Source organism: Capricornis sumatraensis, chromosome 3, assembly GCF_032405125.1.
Source record: "Capricornis sumatraensis isolate serow.1 chromosome 3, serow.2, whole genome shotgun sequence".
Lineage (NCBI taxonomy): Eukaryota > Metazoa > Chordata > Mammalia > Artiodactyla > Bovidae > Capricornis > Capricornis sumatraensis.
Window position 1 is genome coordinate 129,210,163 of NC_091071.1, and position 24,494 is coordinate 129,234,656.

Below are 24,494 nucleotides of genomic sequence, written 5' to 3' on the forward strand. Positions count from 1 at the left end.
AGGGAGGAAAAGTATTCTCATCCAAACTAGGCTGGTTATGTAAGGAAATACTTGGAATCCCATGCATACCTGTGATTAGGCTAAAAACATTTGCCTTCATTTTCAACTGTGCACCTGCATCTTTAAGGCAACTAACAAAAGCTAGAAGTCCACTAAGGCTCATCGGCAACAAAAGGCTCAAGACTCAGGCAAGCTTTTCAGACTTTCTCACATTATATTGTTTTCCCATCTAATATTTTATTTTAATCTAGGCACAGCTGGGAGACACTACATTAAGCAAGATAAATTATCAGTCACTAGCTGAAATAGTGAAAAGACCCATGGGTAGGAAAAAATTCAGGTAGATTAGAGTTCAAGAAGTGAAGTGAAAATGTCGTGTCCTGCTCTACAGTCCCATGGACTGTAGCATGTCAGACTCCTCTGTCCATGGAATTCTCCAGGCAAGAATACTGGAGTGGGTTGCCATTCCCTTCTCTAGGGAATCTTCCCAACCCAGGGATTGAATTGGGGCCTCCCACCTTGCAGGCAGATTCTTTACCATCTGAGCCACCAAGGAAGCCCAGAGCTCAGGAGTTTTGCCTAAATCCTAATATTGGTCTAAGAATCCTGTATGGAAGACAAGAGGCCTAATTTTGAATTTTAATTTTGCTATTATCTAGTTTGACTAGCACATGAAAATTATTTTATACTTTGACAGCTCCATTTCATCAACCAAATACCACATGGCTGAATTTGTTGAATATTATTAAGATTCCATAATCCACTTTATTCCTGGGCAAGACTGAGCTTGTAGCCTTAGAATGATCCAAATCAATAGGAGTTAAGCAGTTAAAGAGAAGACAACTGGAATTTCAGCACTCATGTGATATTTTTAAAATTCACATTAGTGATGTCTACAAAGAAGGTGCTAAGACTCCAAACCTAAACCTGAAATGAGGAAAGAGGAATGACTCTAGGAGAGACGAGAGCTGCCATCTTCTGAAGAGTCATAAAACCCCTGATATGCCTATTTGAATGGAATAAACACTGTGTAGGAGTCTTCACTGCATTCATTTCCTAACTTTATCTCCACGAGCACACTCATGGAAGAGTCATAGAAGGCTAGGCTCTCTTTATGGTAGGTAGTTATTTTGGTAGGTGTGCCAAAGAAAGAGAAAAAGTGGGGAGAGAAAAATAACTAAGGCCTAAAAGTTACTGCTGGGGAAATATCCAGATAGAATAGGAGGATTTTCCCCCTCTTTTCTTTTTGTCTCTCTTTTTAATCAAAGTATAGTTGACATACAATATCAGTGTCAGATGTACAACATAGTGATTCCATATTTTTATACACTGTATGATAACCACCAAACCACCGTGAGTCTAGTTACCATCTCATCAGCACAGAAAGCTATTACACTGTTACTGACAATATTCCTTGCTATATATTACATCCTGTGACTTATTTATTTTACAACTGGAAGTCTGCACTTCTTAATACCCTTTGTCTATTTCACCCATTCCCCCATGCTCACATCCCCTCCCCTCTAGCAAACACTGGTTTCTGACTCGTGATTCTAAAACTGAACTTTTTTGACAGGTGAAGTATGATTTACTTTGCATTCCAGTGCACATAACAAGATCATAGATGTTAAAATGCAATTTCTTGCTTTTTCTCTCAAAGTCCATGTCTTGAACCTTCTTATATTGTTGGTGGGAATGTAAAATGGTGAAGCCATCATGGAAAATAGTATGAGGGTTTCACAAAAGAACCAAAACTAGAGTTACCATATGATCCAGCAATCCCACTTCTGGGCTTATAACCAGACAAAACTCTAATTTGAAAAGATACATGCTCCCTATGTTCACAGCAGCACTATTCACAATAGCCAAGATATGGAAACAACCAAATGTCCATCAACAGACGAATGGATAAAGAAGACGTGGCACGTATATACAATGGAATAATACTCAGCCATAAAAAGAGATTATGCCATTTGTAGCAACATGGACCGACCTAGAGATTATATACTAAGTGAAGTAAATCAGAAGGAAAAAAACAAATACCATACGATGTCACTTATATGTGGAATCTAAAAGATGACACAGACGAACTTATCTACAAAACAGAAACAGACTCACAGACATAGAAAACAGACTCATGGTTTCTGAAGGGGAGGAGTTGGGGGAGGGATGGAGTGGGAATTTGGGATTAGCAGATGCAAACCATTATATATAGAATGGAGAGACAACAAGATCCTACTGTATAGCACAGGGCACTATAGTCAATATCCTGGGATAAACCATAATGGAAAACAATTTCAGAAAGAATGTACATATATATAACTGAATCACTTTGCTCTGCAGCAGAGACTAATATAACACTATAAATCAACTATACTTCAATTGTTAAAAAAAAGCACATTTTCCTTTTCAGAGAAAGAGTTAAAGAGAGAAGAAATGAAACTAAGATTCTGCTCTTAAAAATGATGTGTAGTTATGGGCTTTTACCAAAGAATCTTTATGTCAAATGATTTAAAAACCAGGGGAAGCTTTAAAAAATAGCTGAAAGGTTTAAGTGTATGAGAACAGCATTTCCTGCCAGAAGGATTTCCTGTTTTAGGCAACCACAGGGGACGTTGTGGGGAAACATCCGCCTGCAGCCGCAGCCCACGCATCAGAGGCCACTTCTCTGTGCTACTCACCCTTCCTCCCCGACGAATGTGACGTACAGCTTATTTCTCTGCAGGTCTTTTCTGGAGTAGCCCATAATTTGATTAAAAGCATCTTCGAGCAAGTGATCTCTTCTGATAATTAACCTGTCCATGAAGAGACAATTTGAAAAAATACAGATGATTTCCTAATCCTTATCTTTCCAGAACTGAGCACTTGCTATTTAATTTTCATTTACCACAACTAGGTGAAAAGTGGGACGACTTACTATCATTGCTGTCTGCAATAAAGCACATGTCTGTCTTTAACTCTTGATAGCATTAACAAAAGTTACATCAGAGAATCATTGGTAAATAGAGCATCCTACCTAAGACCTGTAAAAACAATGCAAAAGTTCTGGTGGTCAAATTCATTTATCCCGGGAGGAAAATGATTAAAATCAACACACACGCTTACAAAACTTTTGTTTATGAAAGGAAGATTAAACCTAGGAGGTCATGTTTTAAGCATTCTATGTAATGAATGTACCTAGACCAGGAATTCAATTCTTAAGTAGCTAGAAAGATGACAGTGAGAACAAGAAAGACAAATTCTTAGTATAAAAAAGAGGAGTTTACATAAATTTTTCTAACTTTAAAATTAGGTGAACCTTGAAACTCTCTAGGTGACAGATAAAAATGAATGATACTTGCAGTTGATTAATCTACTTATGACAATGGCAATTTAAGTCATTTTTAAACAGGTGTAAATTTGCCCTTAATGCAAATAGTAATGGAAAGGGAGATGATAGGGAAGCCAAAGGCATGAAAGTTTGATTCATCAAGATTTTCATAAGTGAAGCTCAGAGACATACAGTGTTTGGAGCAGGTTGATGTTTTTTGAAGGTGATGAAAGAGGAACCTGCGAGTTCAGTGGAGCAAGCCCTGCATGGGGCCAGTGAGCTGTGCAGCTGTTGGGCTGGGCGTTTTTTCTAGCACACCCAGCTCATGGCGGTGCTACAGTCAGACCTCCTTCTCTGTCCTCTCTCAAGCGGCATAGTGATCTTTAGTGGAGACATGAGATGGGGTGGGGGTGGGGCTGAAAGGAATACGGGTAAGTGGGAAATTCACTTAATTCTGGGCCAAACAACCTGATGATCTTTCAATTTCCCCATTTAAAGGGAGGTAAAGCTTATTTCATGGAAGAAGACAGAACTAAGCAGTGGTGGTACTATATACTCCAATCAGCCAGGCAGTGATGTGCAACACAGGACTCTGTGACAGCCTTATATCTAGTGAACATGTGAACAGTCAACAAAGAGGTACTTTTCAAGAGAACAAAATAAATCAGCTTTTAATTTTGCTTATATTTTTTACATGAAACATGATTGTCACTTTCCTATCTGCTTTAAAACCTTAAGTTTAATTGTGCTTAATTCAACAACTATGTTTTAGGTGAGACTGTGATTTATATACACCAAAATAATTATGTTAACTAAACAGATTCCGGTCATCCCAAACCACAATCTATTTCCTACAATCCCCAGAGCATTGCATCTTATTACCATCTACCAATCCTGGGGTTTGTATCATTTTGACTTACTTTAATTTCCCCGGGCCTTGTCCATATCCTTTAGTCTCTAACTTCCTGTAAAAGTTCCTTAGTTTGGCTTCAAAGTCTCGCTTGTAAGGGGCTGGAGCACGGGCATTGGCACGCTGAGTACCTACAGCAAACCACAAAGAGACAGGGAGTGGATTTGATGTTCATCACATCACCATGAAAAAGAATATTACCATGTGGCTGAGACCACAGTTAACAAGTAAGAGGAGGCTATACTTTTGGGCTCCTGTGCTTTCACCTCTCCAAGTTGAAGGACATCACAGGGCTTACCCAGGATCTTAAGATGTCTTAGATGTCTTCCCTGTGGCCTTTCGGTTGAGAATAGCAATTCTGTTTGAAGAATTAATGGTGCCTATGTGTTAGTCAAGTATGTTCCTCTTTTCAGCTCAAATTAATATAAGTCAAACAGAATTACTCATGTCTAATAGTGAGATGGTATCATGGCAGTTAGACAGGAAGTTACAATGTGAAAGTACGTGGTACACAAAGTAAGAACAGTGAGTTTCCATACTTGACAAAAAACCTTCAAAAACTTATTTTTGATATGCACTATAATGTAACTAAGAAATACTGTAGACACATAATTACATACATTTCATACTACAGGGTAGACTAATACTGATCTGAAACAAAATTCAGCCATAACTGCAGAAAGCCTACGTCTCCTGGTTGTGTAGAGTAAATAATACTACGGTTTGTTGTGTTCTTAATACGTGCCAAGTACTGTGATTACCTACAGATTATCTAAAGATGTTTTACATGTCATTCTACAGCAAGCATAATTAATAAAATATAAAAGCAACATAGTTTGTTCCCCTTTCCATTAAAAAAATCTGATTCTGTGTTACACTGTGATTAACTGACAAGCCAGGACGCAAAATTGATGATGAATATGGGAATCAGCCACCATGACAAAAATATGGGATATTTCCACTAAATTTCACAACACAATAAAAGACACAAGAAATCAAAACTTGTGATGTGTCTTACATTACACACCATGTAAGCTCCTTACATATATCCTTATGCATGAATCAACTAAGTGATGATTATTTTTGCTAATACTGTTCAGCAACAGATGCTCAAAATGAACAAGGTCAGGTTGCTGGAGTGGATATCTTGGTTGGGAAGACAGAAATAGTACATATCATACAACTAGAGAATGGTTAAGTCCTAAACTAGATGGTATACAAACTCCTATAAAGCAGAAGGAATAAAACTATAGCCCAGCCCTATAAAATAAAAAGTAAAACCATAAAACTAAAAAATAAAACTATTTATTTTAAAAAATATTAATAAAAACAAGAAAATAAAACTATAGCTTGGGTATGGCCGAGCTGTACCTGGCCTTATTGATCTATTTTGTTTGCCATGTAATATTTTTAAATTAACTGTCTACATTTAAAATTTAGGAGATTTCAAGTTTAAAAAAAAATCTGATTTCTCCTGAAAATTATCTAGGGACTTTTGTAACAACTGGCTTGCATTTCCCTAGGAGGACAGTTGCCCTGTGAGGTGAAGCCTGTGCTCCCCACTGTGCCACAGCCTTTCAGTGACAATGCATTTGAGACCAGTGTTACAGAAAAGTAATAGTAAATGAGGATAAACAGAGATCAAAATGTTATATGGCTTTATAAACATGGGAGAACCCATAGGCTATACTGAGGCAGGGCAGCAAGAGCTGGAATAAGCATTGCCTGCATGTTCAGAAGACACTGTGGAGACCCCACTAACCTAGAGCAGATGGGGAATGCTGGAAAGTAGAATATTACATTGGTCAGAAGTTTGATACCAAATTATGAGACTTTTTAAAAACCTAGCCAAGAAGTGTGAGCATGATTCAGCAAGCAGGGGGAATCCTTTTTAGGTTCTTGAGCAAGCAAATAACAAACAAGTGATGCTTTCTTTCAGAAATGATTTTCAAAGGGTGTTGAGTAGATTAAGGACAGGAAGGAGGAAAGACGAGGGAGGAGATTCAGTTAGGAGTAGTTGCGGAAACAGAAGCCTGAGGGGATGAGGACATCCCCCTGAGGGGATGGACTGTGGTGACTCAGAGGGGCTTTTACAACGTGAAATAAGAACTGGTAACCATAGATAAGTAAGGAAGAGAAATAGGAAGCTCACGTGGTAATAAAAAACCTTTTAAACAGTAACAGGAGTTGTCATTTGTTGTGTCTGCTATGCAATAGGGATCATTCACTTTACAAAGCGGATCTTGGGAAATCCTCACAAGCCTAAGAAGCAGGCACTGTTATTACTACCGTCACCACCACTTTGTAACTAAGGAAGCTGAAGGCATATGCCAGTGAATGGTAGATTTAGGATCTGAGCCCGTTCTGACATGCTGGAGGACGGGGGGCATGTGAGGCTTTATACGTACTAAGCTGGAGATGACAGCTGTTTAGGTGGATATACCCTATCAGCACTTGAAAACATAGTACTGGAGTTTCGGTGTGAGATCCAGGCCACACTTCGGGATTAAATGAGTCAGTGTCTGTGTGGTACATCACTTCATGCAGTGCCTGCTGCATCAGCAGCCCCATGTAAATGTTGTTATTGCAATTATCTGCATAAAGGTGAATACTAAACACATGGGGAAATGCACTGGGATCTGGAGAATGGAATTTTATAAAATCATCTATTGATTAGTAATATGTGCAGAGTTCTATTGGCATAATTATGAATCTTACCAAAAAGCTATGCCATAAAGGAAACAAATAAACTTGACCTTAAAAGGCCTGGGATACAGAAGGCTCCTAGGCAGTAGTTCTCAATCTTGAATGTATATCAGAATCCCTGAGGATGCTTTTTAAAAAACCCAATGTTCAGGCCACAACCAGGACATAACTACATGAGAATCGGTGGGGATAAGACATAGACATACGTGTGTCATGCAGGTCTCCAGATGATTCTCACATGCAGCCAAGGCTGAGAACCATTATCTCCCACAAGAAGGTCAAAACTAACCAATGAAATCCCTGGGCACCATCCAGGGACAAAGTGGGGGTACTTCCCATGTATTTGTAAGACATCCTCTGCAACATGAAGGAACATAATCTGCATGAACTCTAGTCTCCTCTCTTGGACAGCTGAGGAGCAGAGCCCTGCAGCACAAGTCGTGGCAGAATAAAGCTGTTGTGGCTGCAGTCTGAGAAACTGCAGACTAGTAAACCCAGACAGCTCAGAAAGCAGCCATGATGAATCAGCTTTCAAGAGCACAGACATTTATAGGGAAGAGGAAAAAGAGGAACAAAAGGCTGAAAATCTTTCCAGACATAAAAGAAACACAATTCTTTAAGGGCTGATTACTTTTTAAAAACAGCATATATTCTACTGCCAAATAATTTGAGATGTTTAAAAGGATGTGGGAAATGCCATAATGCATTCTGTCAATATCAACAGACACTTAATAAAAATTAGCTCTAACTCCATTTAAGCTCTAGGTAAAGGAATTCAATTATGGAGACTCTGGAGACAGAAACTGTTAAATGCAAATATTCTTTTGCTAATAGTTCTATTATGAAAAAATCATTTATACATTACATCATGGTTTTAAAATTACAGTAAATTATGCTGCTGGCCCTTGTCAAATTCTTAATGCAAGTCAGGTGCAACTGCCAAAAAAATCCATGGCAGAAACAATATTACTTCCACTTTGGAAATAAAGAAAAAAGTATCTTGGAGAGTGAGCTCACAGAACTGAATAAGAATCACAACTGCAAGGGAAGTTCTAGGATATGATTCACTTAGAGAGAGTCATGTCATAGTCTTCATGGTCTTAAAAAAGGAAGTCAGATACAAAAGATCAACATTGCATATAAGAAGTGATCAAATAAAAGGCTGATTTTATGAAGAGTCAGTATTATGTTAATTATTTGCAGGAAAAATTTCAGTAACAGATGTAAGATTTGGAAAAAAAAAACCTTGCTAAGCAGTTCTAAAGCACTCCCATATAATGCTGTTAATATTACTTCCATAGACTCTTACAAAACTGCACAATCCTATACCAACTTGAAGAATTCTACCAGACAGAGGATTTCTTTTCTAGGTAATACTAAGAAAAATCTTGGTATCAAACTGCTAAGAAGTCTGGGTCTTCTTTGATGCTGGGTGTGACACCCAGAACCCGGAATGCTCTGATGACTGGCTCTTGGTCTGTGGTGGAAGGGTGAAGCTCAGCCCAGTTCAGCATGGTTCCAGGCTTCTGAACTGGGATGCCTCAGAAGCGCATTTCTTTTCTGTTCACTTTCTAAAAACAATAAACGCTATGGTTTTCTTTTTTATAATTCCCTGTTAATGAATGAGAATAAACTATTAGGCACTAAAATAATTTCTGGAAAACTCTATCTTCTGGAACATAGATCAACAATGGAATTAAGGAAAAACTCAAAAGTAGCTGGTACAGAGCACAAGCAGGGAAGTCCTAGCATTTTTGCTTTATTCTCTACGAGTAATGAAAGGCCCTCACATCACTGTTTTGACCTTGTTGATGATTCTACTTACATACCATTTAAAAAAAAACCAATCATATCTGATTTTTCAAATGTTAGCAAATTAAAAGCAGTTTATTAAAAGAGCAAGGCTGGAGGGCATGCCAGGGACTGGCATCCTCTGAGAACACCAAACAGAAACACAAAAATAAAACCACCTGCCTATTGTGACAGAGACAGTAGTATTTGGTTCTCCTTCAGTCTTCGGAATCTTACCCCCCCATCCCCACCCACTAATGAAGAGCTTTCTTCATTTGTATTGTTTGGTTCCTAGATCATCTTTGTGGGGCTGAGCATAGAGCCCCACAAATATACAGCTAAAACAAGTAGAAAGCTGCTGCTGCTACGTCGCTTCAGCCGTGTCTGACTCTGTGCGACCCCATAGATGGCAGCCCATCAGGCTCCCCTGTCTTTGGGATTTTCCAGGCAAGAACACTGGAGTGGGTTGCCATTTCCTTCTCCAAGTAGAAAGCTAGGATACTAAAACAAAAGCAAGGATAAAACTACTTTTCTAAAAACAAGTATAAAGCTAATTCAGAGACTATGAGGGAAAGGAGGGAAGGGAGAGGGCAAAGGAAAGGTGGAAGGAAGACAAGAGGGAAGGAGGGAGAAGGGGGAGAGAGAGAGACAGAGAGAAACAGGAAAAGAGGAAGTCAGGGAGAAAGGGAGGGAGGGGGAGAGAAGGGAAGAGAAGGATGGATATTCGTGAAAAGAGCTGACAAGACAAGCAAAAGCTGGGATGATAAGACTCTGGAGGGAAACGGGGAAAGAGGGTCCTTAAGAAGCTGCACTGTGTGTTGGGAGAAATAACTGCCCTCAAGACAGCCTTCAGGAGCGACCCACACGGCTCTTCAGTGTTCTTCGGTCTGGGTACTTCCCTTGAGCATGACCTGGTGCTCTACTAGCTCTCAGAGGTTCCAGTTCCAGTCAAGTAATAACAGCTCTGTCTGAAGATGCCCTCAAATACGAAACAGCCTCAAGGTACTGAGGACAGGGAAGCAGGGAGAGATATAATGTACTGATTAAAAAGTCTCAGCAAACGGTAGCTGAAACAAATTCTCTGATGTTCAACATTATAGCTTTGGTCACGTGGAAAATTCACATAAGTGAGCTCATCTCCAACAATATCAGATAAATGAGGTGTTCTTGCATTTAAATTCCTAGAAATGTGCAGCTACAAAAAGTTCTGAAATAAACTTCTGAGTCCTATATTTGGCATAATAAACCATACGGTAATTGGAAAGGTCTTTTCCTTCTGGCATAACTAAGGTCAGGACTGGCACTATAATGGACCTAGAAAAACAAACCTTCACATTTCAAAATTTTGACAACTTTAGGTGAACACTATAACAGCTGCAAAAAGCAGTGAGTCAAAGTTTCCAAATCCCTCTCTCCCCTGCACTTGAAAAGACATGTAAATGTGCTTGGAATGAGGAAAAGTGTGGAAAGTTTAGCAGGTTCCTAGGCGTTCCGAAAGATCATTAAAATTTATGACTGTCATAATTTTCACAATATTATTTCTCACACCACTAAAAGGGATGAAATTCTAGTCATAAGAAAGAGTATAAGACAACTTTCAAAAATCCATTTGAAATGTTTTCATAAGAACTTCAGGAGTATTGGTCAAAGAAGAGGCTATTTTACTCAAAGAAACAGAGATTCTTCCACAGGGTAAATGAGGCTAGTCTTGCCTTCCTATCATGTGGAATTAGTTATAGTTACTTCCGTTGATATCAGGCAGTACATCCCAATTTCAAGATCAAATAAAGCCCAGTGAAAGCGAGTAGGCCAAAATATGGAGATGATTCTTCCTGAAAATTAAAACCACCACAAACACTGCAAGCAATTTAGATATGTTTGGAAATTGTATAACTCTCAATCTGCTTCCAGAATGCATTTATTGCCAACATGAATTACGCATGTACATTTGTGATGCTATATAAAAAGAAGAAACAGTCACCATTTAGAATGTTCATAGTCTCAAGAATGTCAAACTCGTCATTGAGAGAATATGCCTTTGTAGGGCCCAGAAGGGACAGAATCTAGAGATCTACCTTTTTCTCTGGGAGGATGGGGCCACAGTAAAGGTCTGGAAAGGAGAGCTTTGACTGGAATGAGCAATACTCCAAAGAGCTTCATTAATTTAACCATAAAGCATGAAGTGAAGGGACAACACATTTTAACATTTAAACATCGAAAAAGGGATAAACTAACATTTATTGGATGCTTGTCATGTTCTAGGTACCAGGCAAGGTGTTCGTCTCCAGATAACTATGGGAGGTGATTGTTATTATTTCCATATTAAAGAAAAAGAAATTCAAATTCAGGAAAGACAGTAAACTGCCCAAACTCACACACAGTTGGTAAATGACCAAGGCCAGTAACGAATTCCATTAATCTTTCTCCTACTCCTTTAACTTCCCCCTAGAGTCATACACTTTTTTCCCCATCCTGTATCGTCAAAACAGGGTCCCTACTTTGTTCTAAAGTTGGCCTGTGCTTTTGTCTCCAGTGTCCTGCCTTCCCGCAGGCCTGTGCTTGCTAAATGCGGCTGCTTCTTCACCCCATTCAACAAACCACTTTCCTCCCACCCACACTATCTGACCTTAACACATACACAAACACTCCACTTCCACATCCTAAAATCCTTCCCTTAATTCTTCTCCTTCTAAGCATTGCCTTATTTTGCTTTATTTTCACTTCCATGTTTAATGGAAAGAGTATTTTTTACCCCCTTTTTCTACTTCACATCTCCTATCATCCTGTAACTGGTAACATTCCAGTTTATGACCTATTAATTCATGGAAACTGCTCTGGGAAATGTCAAATAAAACGTCATGATCTTCAAATCTAATAGCCTCTTCTCAGGCCTCATCCTTCTTGACTCCTCTGAGCACCTGGCCCTGGGAGCCAGTCCTTCCTCCTTGAAACCTGGCTTCCCTGAAAAGATGTTCCTGATTCTCTTCCAAAATCCACTGATTCTCTCACTTGCATCCTCAGCCCCTTCTTGGGTATTGGAGCTGCTCATGTCACCGTCCTTTATTTTCTCTTGTTTTCCACTGACCTGTCCTCCCTAGTTCTTCTAATCTACCCTGTGGACTGCAACTGCCACCAGCAAACCTGTGTTTCTAATTGCCAACCTCTCCTGAGCTCCAAGACTGTTTCTCCAGCTGTCTCTGGGCATCTCCAGTTGGATGGTCCAAAGATTCCTCAATAAAACATGTCCCAAATCAGTTTCCTTTAATCCCCTCCCCCCTTCAGTCTAACCTTTTCCCTTTCTTAGTAAATGGCATTACCATCTGCCAGGCAGTCCATGTGGTGAGGACCTCAGAATCTGTCTTCACTCATCCCCACCTAGACTCAAAGTTCTAGAATCTACGTAGATCCAACATAGTCTTTGAATTAACTTCCTTTTCTCCATCACCATTGCATGCTAAGTCGCTTCAGTCATGTCCAACTCTTTGCGATCCTATGGACTGTAGCCCATCAGGCTCCTCTGTCCACGGGATTCTCCAGGAAAGGATACTGGAGTGGGTTGCCATCCCCTCCTCCAGGGGATCTTCCTGACCTAGGGATCAAACCCACTTCTCTTACATCTCCTGCATTCACAGGCAGGTTCTGGTAAAGAACCTAGCGCCACCTGGGAAGCCCTACAGTCCATCCCTTTATCGTGTCGCCTGAATTAATGCAACAGCTTCCCAGATGGATTCTCTAACTCTAGTCTCTCATATTCTAATACATTCTGCGCATGGCCACCAAACTGAACTTTGTAAAGCCAGTTCTGCTCTTCTGTTTGTAAATTTTCAGTGGTTCCACATGGAGTACAAAATGAGGCTTCAGTAACCAACCAACTCTAGCCTATTTTCCCAACCTGACCTCTGAGAACTTGCCTTCACTTGTATGTATTAATTTGTCCTAAACTGCTTTATGTTTCTGTGGTTTAGCTTTTGCTACTTCTTTACTTACAATGTCCTCGTTCTTTTGGACCACCTGGTAAAATCCTATTCATCATTCTTCAAGGCTTCCCTTCACACCTGTTGTATTCACCTTTCCCTAAACTCCCCACCCCCACACCTTGAAGGAAGAATCATTCCCACATCTGTGTTCCCAATACATCTCTTCATTACAGGACTAACCACAGAGCTTTCAGTCACTTGTTGACTCATTGCCCCATCACGAATTTTCAAAGGCAGAGACGGTACTATTCATCTTTGTAGCACCAGGGTCTAATTCAGTGCTTGGATCATAGCTGGATGCTCATTATCTCTGTTAAATGAACAAATTAATAGACCTTTTCCTGTTTATGGTATTCAGTTAGTCCGTAGCTTCATTATGATACCAATATATGAAAACAAAAGTTATATGTCAAAGAACACAAAGCAACTTTTGTGACACAGACAGAGTTTGGATTTCTATTAAAACAGTTTTAAATTCTGATAGCTGCTATGGTGTGAACAACATATAGCTTATAATAAGGATAAATATAGCTGATGTTTCGTCAACATCATGACTACTTTCCTTAAAAAAATACTCATTTACTAAGCTGCATTATCTACTTTTTATTCGTTCATTCATTCATTCTTCTGTTTACATCATACCTCTTTCAAAAAGAATTTAAACTTAAATTTTTTAGTTTATTTCATTTATCAACATGTTCTACCTGCCCATGAATCTCTGGTCTTCCTATCTAATGCAATTAGTGAGTACTGAAGGGAAAAAAATTATCTAAGACCATTAAACTGGCTAATTTTAATTCTGTATTATTTCTTGAAACTGGAGATTTCTTTTTATTATTCACTGAATCAATCTCCTAACTAGAATTTTTTAAATCCAAAAAGCTAACACAGTATTTTGTGCTCAATATTTTCTAAGACATAGTAGACGCCACATGACATAACAAAAGTAAATTCTGCATCAGTGTATTTCATACTGTTAATATTTATCCTCCTATTTTGGAATGTCATTATCTTCCTGTCAAAATGTTTCCCCATGGAAACAAGCCATTTTCAGAGACAGGAAGTGCCCCAGAAACCCGTGTTAACACTACAGATGTCCCCAAAGTGTTCCCTTACTGTCCTTTATGAGGACAGAACATTTGACTTCAGGGCTCATTCCTTAGAGAATTCACTGCACGCAGCAGGTGGACTCACCTGGTGAGTTCTGGGGAGAGGACACAGGGGAGCCACGTGGGGACTGACAGTAGCTGGGATGGAGTAAGGCATGTGGAGGCACATATGACATTATCTCTTCTTCAAATAAACTGGGGAAAGACAAGAAACAAAATGCATACTTTAGCCAAAGATACGAGTAAACGCTTTGTTTCTGCAATGAGTAAGCTGATCTCTCCCTCTGGCTCGTTCCATCTGAGGTCCAGTTCACATCCCAAAGAAAGCATCCGTCCCCTTTCTCCTGTGGGTAATCCTTGGGACAAAACGCTGGCTGTTTGCAGCTTTTGTGAAACCTACGGTTATTTACCTGTTTTCCCATCAGCTTTGGACAACATAATTTCTATTGTGCCACTTAAATAAGTGAGTTTGAGTTTGCGTGTTCATTTGAAAATAGACTGGATTTTTTATTTTTACATTTGAGAATAAGATTCAAACACAAGAGATGATGTTTATTGAGGACCCATAATTAATACACAAAGTATGTTCTATATCTTCATTCCAAGACATATAGAACAGGATCTTGGCCTTCAAAGAACTCAGGATTTCATTGGAGAATTAAAAGCAAAATATAATAAAACACCTTGAAAATAATTACAACTGCTAAATAATTAGCTTTCCTATTTACTCTGACTTTATAATATTTTTCAAATGTGAGGATTTTGATCTCATTCAATCTAGTGTCTTCTTTCTGCTCCATAGTGCAGTTTTTATTTCTAATACTCTCCTAGAAGATAGTAATCAGGAATCTGAGATCTTGAAATCCTAGACTTTAATTAACTGCTATAATAAAGAAACATACTGTTGATTGTCAAATATACAAACACTTGACAAAACACAATCAACAATCTAAGAGTACTTGCGCTTTTTAATTAAGAGGTAGAAGTGGCTTTTCTTTAAAGTTAGTCAAATCTAGAAATCTGTTAAATTTGTTTTCAGAAAACATTGAGAAAAGGTGGCAGCAGTTTAGTCTTCAGAGATTTAAGGAAAGAACTCCTGAGGATTATAGAAATGGCTTTCAACTGAGGCAATTCTGCCCTTCCCTGTACTCTCAGAGAACATTGGACAATGTCTGAGGACAGTTTTGGTTGTGAGAAGGGAGTACTTTTGGCATCTAATGAGTGGGGGTCAGAATGCTGATAAACATCTTACAATGCACAGAAGAGTGCCCTGCAACAAAGACATATCCAGCCCGAAATGTTAGTAATTTTAAGGCTGAAACTCTGGGCTATATTAATAACAATACAATAACATCTTGATAGTTCTTTTCTGGTCTTCATTCCTCTGCACATGTCTGTTAAACCACTATAAACCACTATAGTAAAAGCATTTTTAGATACCATATTGTTAAGCCATCTATACACTTTTAAACTATAAAGGTCAAAAGATTTAGAAAAAGAAGCAATAAGTAACTGTATTTGTAATACCAAATTAAGCCCCAAAACAATCAATTCTCTTTCTCACATAGAAACTCATGCAAATTATAGTGCTTACCAACATACAAATATTACAAACTATGTTGTAACTCAAAGTATTTAGGGCTGTATCATTAAACGTTACTTAACCAAGAGAAGGTATACAATAATTGTGATTTCTGTTTTGTAGTCATTTTTGTTTTTACTAATTCCAACAGTAGAATTCTTTAAATAAAAAAGCCACAGACTTCTATAATGAATCAAAAGAGTCCTATCTCAGCCAGAATTTTGTAACAAAACTTGCTATTTTATCAACAACGAAACTATGGTAGAAACATCATATTCCACATTAACTGACCAAGAATCTTCATGAATATCTAGCATGTCACATCCTGCTTTCAGCACTGCCTAAACACCACAGTTGAGGGTTAGCATCTAGCCTAAGAAGTGACCCCTATCCACCAAATAGGTCATGTTCAGGATACAATGAAGGAAAATATCCATGAAAAATGGTTATATCCCTTTGAGTTACATTCCAACTGCAGAGTAAAAGAAAATGAGTATTTGGTTTTAGTTTTACAAATATGGCAGCAATCAAGCATGCAGTATAAATGGTTAGAGTTAAGATTCTCATGAATAATATGAACGAGACTAGTACTACTTTGGAATAAATAAAACATTGCTTGATAATGGCCCAGCATGACTTCCCTTTAATTCTATGGAGATTATAATAGTGGGTGTCCCAACCACTAGGTAAAGCAAAATATTATTTTACTCTGGTCTCCTACATTTGAAAAATAATCAAAACTGAAAAAGTTTCTTAAAAACTTGCCAGGTTTCCATTCTAAACTCCCCTAAAGTTCAAAATCAAAGCCCATCTAACCATTAAAAAAGAAAATATAATTGGTCAGTTTTATGAACGTCTATCAAGTTGGCAGTGAGTACCAGTGACCAAATTTCAAGTTTCTTCTCTGATTTCCCAAACTTAAATTCTCAAAGCCATAAAGTAAATAAATAACATCAAATCAGCAAAAAGGGACAAAAGACATTCTGAAAAAAAAATTTTGGAGAAAATACAAATACAACCTCTCTTTTACTCTCATGTAAAGTGAGAGTAACCTTCTGTAAGTGAGGTATAACCTTCTGCCTCATTCTGTGATGGGACATTCTACTCATTGGTCTCTTTCCCTTTCCTAATACTGCATCCTCTGCCAGCAGGGTAAAACAAAAATCAAACTGATTCCAGTGATAAGAAATGAAATCTGAAATGACTTATCACTAAGTCAGTATCCTGTATCTCCATCACGAGTATTCCTCAAGTCTTTTAGAATAGAAGAAGCACTTACTGGCTGCCAATACTAGCACATTATTTTCTAAAGCGCTCCAGAATGCCTGATGATAGGAGATTTCCCACTTTGAAAAGGCGTTACATACCTCAGCAGCATGACAAGGTCTGCATCACTTGAAAGACGCACCAATCCTGGAGTCCCTTCAGTTCGGATAAATTGGATCTTCTCCCTATTCAAGCAAATAAAGAGTTCAAATATGTGTAGTAAACGTTGGCAACATAATTCAGTACTTAAGGCACCATTTCTTTAAAAAAGAATGGCCACCACATTTTTTTGGTACCTATTGTGTGGTAGCTACTGTGCCCTAGGAATACGCATCCAAGTAAAACGTGGTCCTTGTCTTCAAGGAGGACCCTCATGAGCATCAACATCACCCATTTCTAACAATGATTAAAAAAAATATTTTATTGTTCTCATCTTTTGCTACTCAAATACTACTACAGGTAGCAGTACCAACCAACCAATAAAATTCAGTCTCTGCTTTGAGTTAAAGCCTTGTTGCGGGCTTGACTATAAGCAACAGTCTGGACCATTCAGATTGATTCTTTGTTATTCCAAATAGGATATTCATTTATTTTCCTGAGGATATACCTCTACATTATGCATGATGAGCACATTTCTACTTGGAAGTAGGTACTATCTGTAAATTATATATTCGCTATAAAAGCATGTGGCTCTTTCAAATAACTGAAACCTAAAACACCTTCAGTTACTACAGTTGGTGAAACAGACTATATGTACACTCTTGCAAATGTGTATATACTTATATATGCACATACCAAACACAATTTTGGACCATTATTTATTATAGATACATGTGATAACACCAGCGTTCATTTGTTTGAAGAGTCACTGTTTTGTTAATCTCAATTCTTTATATGAATATAAATTCAATAAAAATTTTTTTTGGTTGTTTCCATCCATTTACATTATGCCATTTCAAAGTATACTATATCAATTTTGATAAGAAGACAAAAAATAAGAACATAAACTGGGTACTGAAAGCATTGCTGCTGATAGGAACATACAGTCAACACAAATACACAATTTAAGTGCTAAATGATGATATATTCTGATTTCTGTATACTATGAAATAAAGTATCAATATCTGATACAAATATTTGTTTAGATTTAGTTATTTTCTATAGAGTATCTTGTTTTCCTATTTGATAGTTTCATAAAGTACTAATTAATTTTTATAATCCCAAATTTCAAATTCTAATTTACCTGTAGGCTTGAAAGTAATGAGGTGATGACAAGGTTCAACTGTTGAGATGAAAAATTCCCTAATGTGTGCTCTTAACCACATAGCTTACTGGGAATGATAAACTGAGTTTAGTCCTAGGCTTCTTCTGCTTAGATCCATTTTAAATAATGTGTTAGTACATGAAGCACCTAATGTTTGATATTTTCAACTTTTCTGCCTTTTATTGCCAGTATAAACATTATGTTTTACCTAATTTTATATAATATTATAGCCATATTATATATACTATATGGCAGCTAGCTACTGGAAATACAGATACAGATATACATATAGGTGACTGGAAGGCATATACATAAAGGAACTACCAGAAAAGAAAAGTCAGCCTGTCTTCTCTGCTTATGGTTATTTCAGTCTGAAGTCTCAAACCAAGCAGAACATTTTCCCTCTAGTGTTATAATCATATGTCTGAAGCACATGATGGAAACCAAGGCCCATTATCAGGTAACTGGTATTTTGATAAGAGATATAAAAGTTGGTTTAAAGAAAGGTAAATCAGAAAAAAATTATCTTGGAAAAAAAGTAACTTGACCAAAGAAGTACTCTTACAAGCGTGACTAACAATATGTTGTGATCTTGCAGAAACAAAAGCTACCTCTAGTCTATCACCACAATGGACTAGGCAAACAGGCTGAACTCTCTCTTCTACTCATTTAACTGGAACCACACAGAACGGGCTGAGTGATGAAAAAGACAGCATGCTCTTGACTGTTGCTTGTGTGCATCCTACGATATCCTGTGGATAAGGAAGAGATCATAGCTTCCTGAGTCAGAAAGATGACAGGGTGAGGGAAAGAAAGCGAAAGACAGTGGAGGAAATATGCCAATGGGGAAACTTCTCATCACTTTCCAGATATTAACTATGAGGCAGTGAAGACAACTGCCTGATTCTTTAGGCCAGAAAATATAGAGGTGTGGCTTCCCTGGTGGCTCAGACAGTAAAGAATCCACCTGCAATGCGGGACACCTGGGTTTGATCCCTGGGTTGGGAAGGTCCCTTGGAGGAAGAAACGGCAACCCACTCCAGTGTACTTGCCTGGAGAATCCCCATGGACAGAGGAGCCTGGCGGGCTACAGTTCATGGGACTGCAAAAGTTGGACACAACTAAGTGACTAAGAACATACCAGAGGCAGGCTGAGACTAGTTCTCTACAGGGCCAGCTAATTTATCACAATGACAAGAGACAGGTCATATGCTTCCAGGAACAAGGCACTGGAACGTGTTATTTGATATACATCATATCACTGTTGTTCAGTTGCCAAGTCGTGTCTGACTCTTTGCGACCCCATGGACTGCAGCACCAGGCTTCCCCGTCCTTCACCATCTCCCAGAGTTTGCCCAAATTTATATCAATATTCATTCATTCAGCAAACAATTTCTGAGTACCTACTATGTGCTAGGCATGGTATCATATACTGGGAATTAAATAGGATGTAAGACACTGCCCCTTTCATGGTGCAGTGGAAGAGAGAGAATCCATGGGCAATGCCAGCATGACGTGAATATATTTAAGTTATTCCATTCATTTAACTGGGCCCTGTTTAGGCCTTCTCTTCTATTAATTCCTTCATAGAGTTTTTTCATGTAAAAACAAAGAAGGCATTGGTTTACTGTCAAGAAAGAAGATCAAGGCTGAGGAAGAGAAAAAAGTGGGTAGTTATCCTCAGAAATATCACCAATCTTTTCTGATGGGGGGAAAAACAGGAACGATTCCTTGGTTATCAGGTATTTGCCCAATATTCTTTAGTCCAGCATTTCTTAAAATGGCATCATTGCCTACTAGAAATCTACAGACATAATCTTGAATACTAGGAGAATTTTTACATGCTGTGTTTCCACTTTGATGATTAAAACTGCTAATATGAGGTAAGCATATTTTGGACAAGCTGGATGACATTTATGACTAAACATTACAAAGTGACTTCAACTCCCATGTTTGCATTAACAAGACACTTGTTGCCAAGTGATCAGAGGTGAACTTTTAGAGTGTTGATGAGCAGGGCTTGATGTTAAATACGATAGCTGTACCTGTCTGCTACTAACACGCAATTCTTTCACCATTTAAAAAGACAAAACTTTTCTTTGGTAGTATTAAATTGCAGATTAAATGATAATGATGAAATAAGGCAAGGTAATGTATATGTAAATTGCCATAGGCTAAAGAGAAAACAAAATAAATGGACTTAAAAATGCTAAATAAAGCATGTGTTATGATTTTTTCTAAGAACAAAAGTTTATAAATAGTTTATAAGTAGAAAAATGGCAGTAGAATCATCACAGGATATGTTTAATGATATATTTTCTTCAGTATTATACTTGGGGGTACACAAGTGAATTGGCTCATCACATAGATAAAAGCAAGCTATTTGTTAAGCAAGAAAAATTATGACCAAGATAATGCCACAGATGCATGTGATAGACCATTAGACAAAAATCAAAAGAATCAAGTCAAACACAAGTGAAACAAAAAGCACAAATATATCTTTCCACTGACACTGGTCTCAACACTGGTGATTTGGCTTCTGTAAAACAAAATCTTCTCACAATATCATTAATTCAAATGTTACATTTTGTGTTTTTACTGAACTTATATTTCTTTTGGTTTTATAGCTTATAAAGCTGTAAGGATATGGAGTTTATGCATGTTTTATATTTGTACACATTTTACGTTTCACTAAATACACATGGTTAAAAATCACTATTGTAGATCTGAAATGTTTGTTTTCCTTTTAGGATGGAAAATAACAGATTGGATCCTAAAAAATTTCCATGAGTCCACCCAGTGTCTGAAATAATCATAACAAGTTTGAGAAATATTGTTGAAGATTCACATGACTCTGATTAGAAGGACTTTTGAAAGTTACATTAATATATTTACTCGTTTATTTTATAAATTTACAGAGTTAGAATAAATCTGTGGTAATCCTCTAATTTCTTTCTTTATTGCCTTCACCTTAATGAAGAAATTCTATTCAATCTTAGCGGTTTATAATGAGAATGAAGATTATATTGGCTTCCCTGGTGGCTCGGTGGTAAAGAATCTGCCTGCAATACAGGAGACACAGGTTCAATCCCTGGGTTGGGAAGACCCCCTGGAGGAGGAAATGGCAACCCACTCCAGTATCCTTGCCTGGAAAAATCCCATGCACAGAGGAGCCTGGTGGGCTACAGTCTATGGGGTTGCAAAGAGTCAGACACGACTGAGTGACTGAGCATGCAAGATTATATTCAAAGAACATTTTATCATTGGACCATTTCCTCATGGGCATGTTGCTCACTGTACCCTTTACAACACACTCCAGCACTTCCTCCAGCACTGCACTTTCTCACACAGCCACTCAGTTATAACTTCAGTTCCTTCTGAGTCGTGCGATTCTGGAGGGCAAAAGCCCTTCCTCCTTTATCTCTGTGCCTTCCAGTACCCAGCACTATGCTATGCACATAAGACGGGCTTAGCAAAATCAAACCAGGCAAATGATCCGTTAATACCAAAATACATTTGGCTCCAAACAAATTTCCCTGAGTCTATTCAGTATTTGGAATAAACTTATCTTTATACCATTTTTTGTTGTGGTGGAGAAAAGAGAACCAGAAAGCTAACACTATTTACTAAAACAGAATCCACTGCAGGAAATACAGAACAGGTAATGACAACTTCTGCATAAGAAAATACAACTGTTATATAACTAAGAGATTCATACAGGTACTAGACTATATATATATAGTGACATCTCAGGAAAAAGTCGCTGGCTATTACTGTCTCTCAGATGCCTGTCGAATTCAGATCTTGGTAACCACTTCCTCCCAATGCGTAGAATCACCCCAGAAGATCAACTCAAGCAGAAGATCATTTGAGGACAAGGAACATAGTCTCAAGACTGGAATTCCCACAGAAAATAGCCTCACTGAAACCAACCAACATTTTGGTGTAGTTAAAGTAGGGCACGTGATCAAAAACAATCAGAAGCACCAATGCCTCTAAACCACAACACTCTCTGGATTTCAGACTCTGCACACATGTTTCCTGTATGATGTTGTTGCTGTTGTTCAGTCGCCCAGTCGTGTCTGATTCTTTGCAACCCCATGGATTGCAGCATGCCAGGCCTCTCTGTCCCTCACTATTTCCTGAAGTTTGCCCGAGTTCATGTCCATTGCATCGGTGATGCCATCCAGCCATCTCATCCTCTGACACCTTCTTCTTCCATAAACAGAAGGTTTCTGTATACAGTTTAGTAAACCTTCAAAAATATATATGTTGTGAAAAATTGCCTCAAGGCAATTTTAGAGAAATCCTCATGACTTTTCTGATGGAGTAATGCCAAGAAAGGAAAATCAGTACTAATGATTCATATTTCTGATTACAGTCACAGGGCATGGTCTGGCTTGAGGTAAGAACCAAGGAGTAGAAAGGTCAACTTTTCTTTCTACTTCCCATTACATAGGTAAGGTTTGAAAATACGGATCTATTATTATCTCACAATGCTTATGGACATACAGAGGTGAAATCAATTAGTCATATATTTAGAAGCAATATTTGTTGTAAGTGGATATAAATCAGCTCTGTGCTAAGAATTCAGAGAGTTACTTAACTCTCTCTGCCTGTTTTCTCATCTTGAAATAAGCATAGTTACAGTATTTGCCTCATAGGTTGGTGGAAAGGATTCAATGAACAAATGCAAATAAAAGGCTTAGCATAGAACTATTATATAGTAGCATGCAAAAATTTCAAAATATTGAGTATATTATCAGATAGGTCTCATAATTATTTATTCCTTTTTCAACAGACAGAATGATCTATTGAAAATAGAGCCAAATTAGATGTCTGGTCATATATTCCTTTTTCTGCTTCTATTGTTGGCAAGTTGTTTTAATCTTTGTATTTATCTTGGTTAATTCCACAGATACCTATTGAGTACCTCTATGATATGCACTAGATAAGACTCTGGCCTCTCTGTAATACTGAAATTAATGCTGTGAGGACCAAAGAGATAATACACATGAAGGGTTTAAAATCCTCATAATTTAACAGACAATGGTAAACATTATTCTCAGTAAAGCAAAATAAAGCAAAACTATTTTAACACTAACAAAAGGAATTTAGTTATTACATGCAAAAAACATGTGGCTATAAGATACCTTAGTCAGACATTCTTAACAGCTTGTACCCTAAATCCATCATTATTCTGAAGAATATCTAGGTTATGCTAAAATGTATAGCTAGAGGTTTATATTTTCTTATTAATTATAATAATTTATTATGTATTTGATACAAGAGTTTTAACTGAAAAGATATTCAGGAATTGAAACTATGTTATATAGGCATATATTTTATTTTAAAATATATATATGAAAGAAAAAACAAATGGGTTACAATATAACCCATTAACATTAGAATGGATAAGTCTGTTAAACAGTATGTAAAGGAGTAGACAAGGATACAGCAGTATTTTTTAGACAGTGATATAAAATGTCAAGGTAAACGAAAAAAAATAACTTGAGACACCAATTTCCAGAAGTTTTCTAGATTTGGCAGTCATTATTTAGAAAACTATAAAAAAAAGTCCACTCATAACAGAAACAAAAACATAAAATGCTTTTGGAAAACCTAGACACAAAACATTCAGTGCCTATATAAATAAATAAATAGGAACAATGCATTGTAAGAAATGCAAAGGTTGAATGCATGAAAAATTATACCTGTAGAAGAAAAAATGGAAAACTGTAAATATCTTAATCATATGCAAAGTAACTTAAACTTTTTTAAAATGTCCATCAAAATCCCAATGTAATTTTAAAGGTTAATAACATTATTCAAAATTTCATCTTAATACTTAAAATAATGCTACATGCTAGAGAATTTTAGCCAAGTTTTTAAAATAAATAATTGTTACACTACCATTTCCTGGGATGTAAAGTAATTATTGGAATATACAAAGATATATAAATTGATTTATTAAAAAGAGGGATTCTATATCTTTATATATGTGATCTTGAACACTGGAAATGTAGTTACTTACCCCTTTGAGGTGAATAATTTTAGGGGCTATCATTAAGTCCCAAATATACTGCTATGAAATTGATTAATTTATCAAATATTTCTTAAACACCCACTTTATACAATATAAGATATGAGGTACTATGAGAAGTAAGAACTTATAAAATGAGTAAAATACAACTTTATTTATTTATTTACTTTTAATTTTTTTACTTTATTTTACTTTACAATACTGTATTGGTTTTGCCATACATTGACAACTTGATTTCATGTAGCTTATACTTGATTTGGAATATAAGTGTAAGAAAACATATGGTAGGAAAATATAAGATGTTTTTAAACATTTTAAGCACAGATGTTAATATTATACCATTTTTATTGTAAATATAAAATTCAGAAACATATGATACCTGATTTTTGGTATAATGGCACTCTGATGGGTCTGCAAGAATGTTTACTATAAAATGTACCTTCAAGGTACAGACAGTAATAACTTATTCAATGGGATGTATTAATAGTATCCATTTGTATGTAGGACAATGTGCTTGAAATAAGGGCATTTTAATT

The 24,494-nt window shown here is 37.2% G+C and overlaps 1 protein-coding gene across 1 annotated transcript in view; it reads right to left on the minus strand.

Annotated features, from left to right (window-relative positions):
- HECW2 (HECT, C2 and WW domain containing E3 ubiquitin protein ligase 2) overlaps positions 1–24,494 on the minus strand; it is a 257,351-nt gene that overhangs the window by 38,935 nt on the left and 193,922 nt on the right. The window contains exons 17-20 of the mRNA XM_068967790.1: positions 16,753–16,836; positions 13,889–13,998; positions 4,231–4,351; positions 2,682–2,795 (exon numbers count right to left, since the gene is read on the minus strand). Of these exons, the coding sequence (XP_068823891.1) occupies positions 2,682–2,795; positions 4,231–4,351; positions 13,889–13,998; positions 16,753–16,836 (429 nt within the window). The remainder of the gene's footprint in view (positions 1–2,681; positions 2,796–4,230; positions 4,352–13,888; positions 13,999–16,752; positions 16,837–24,494) is intronic.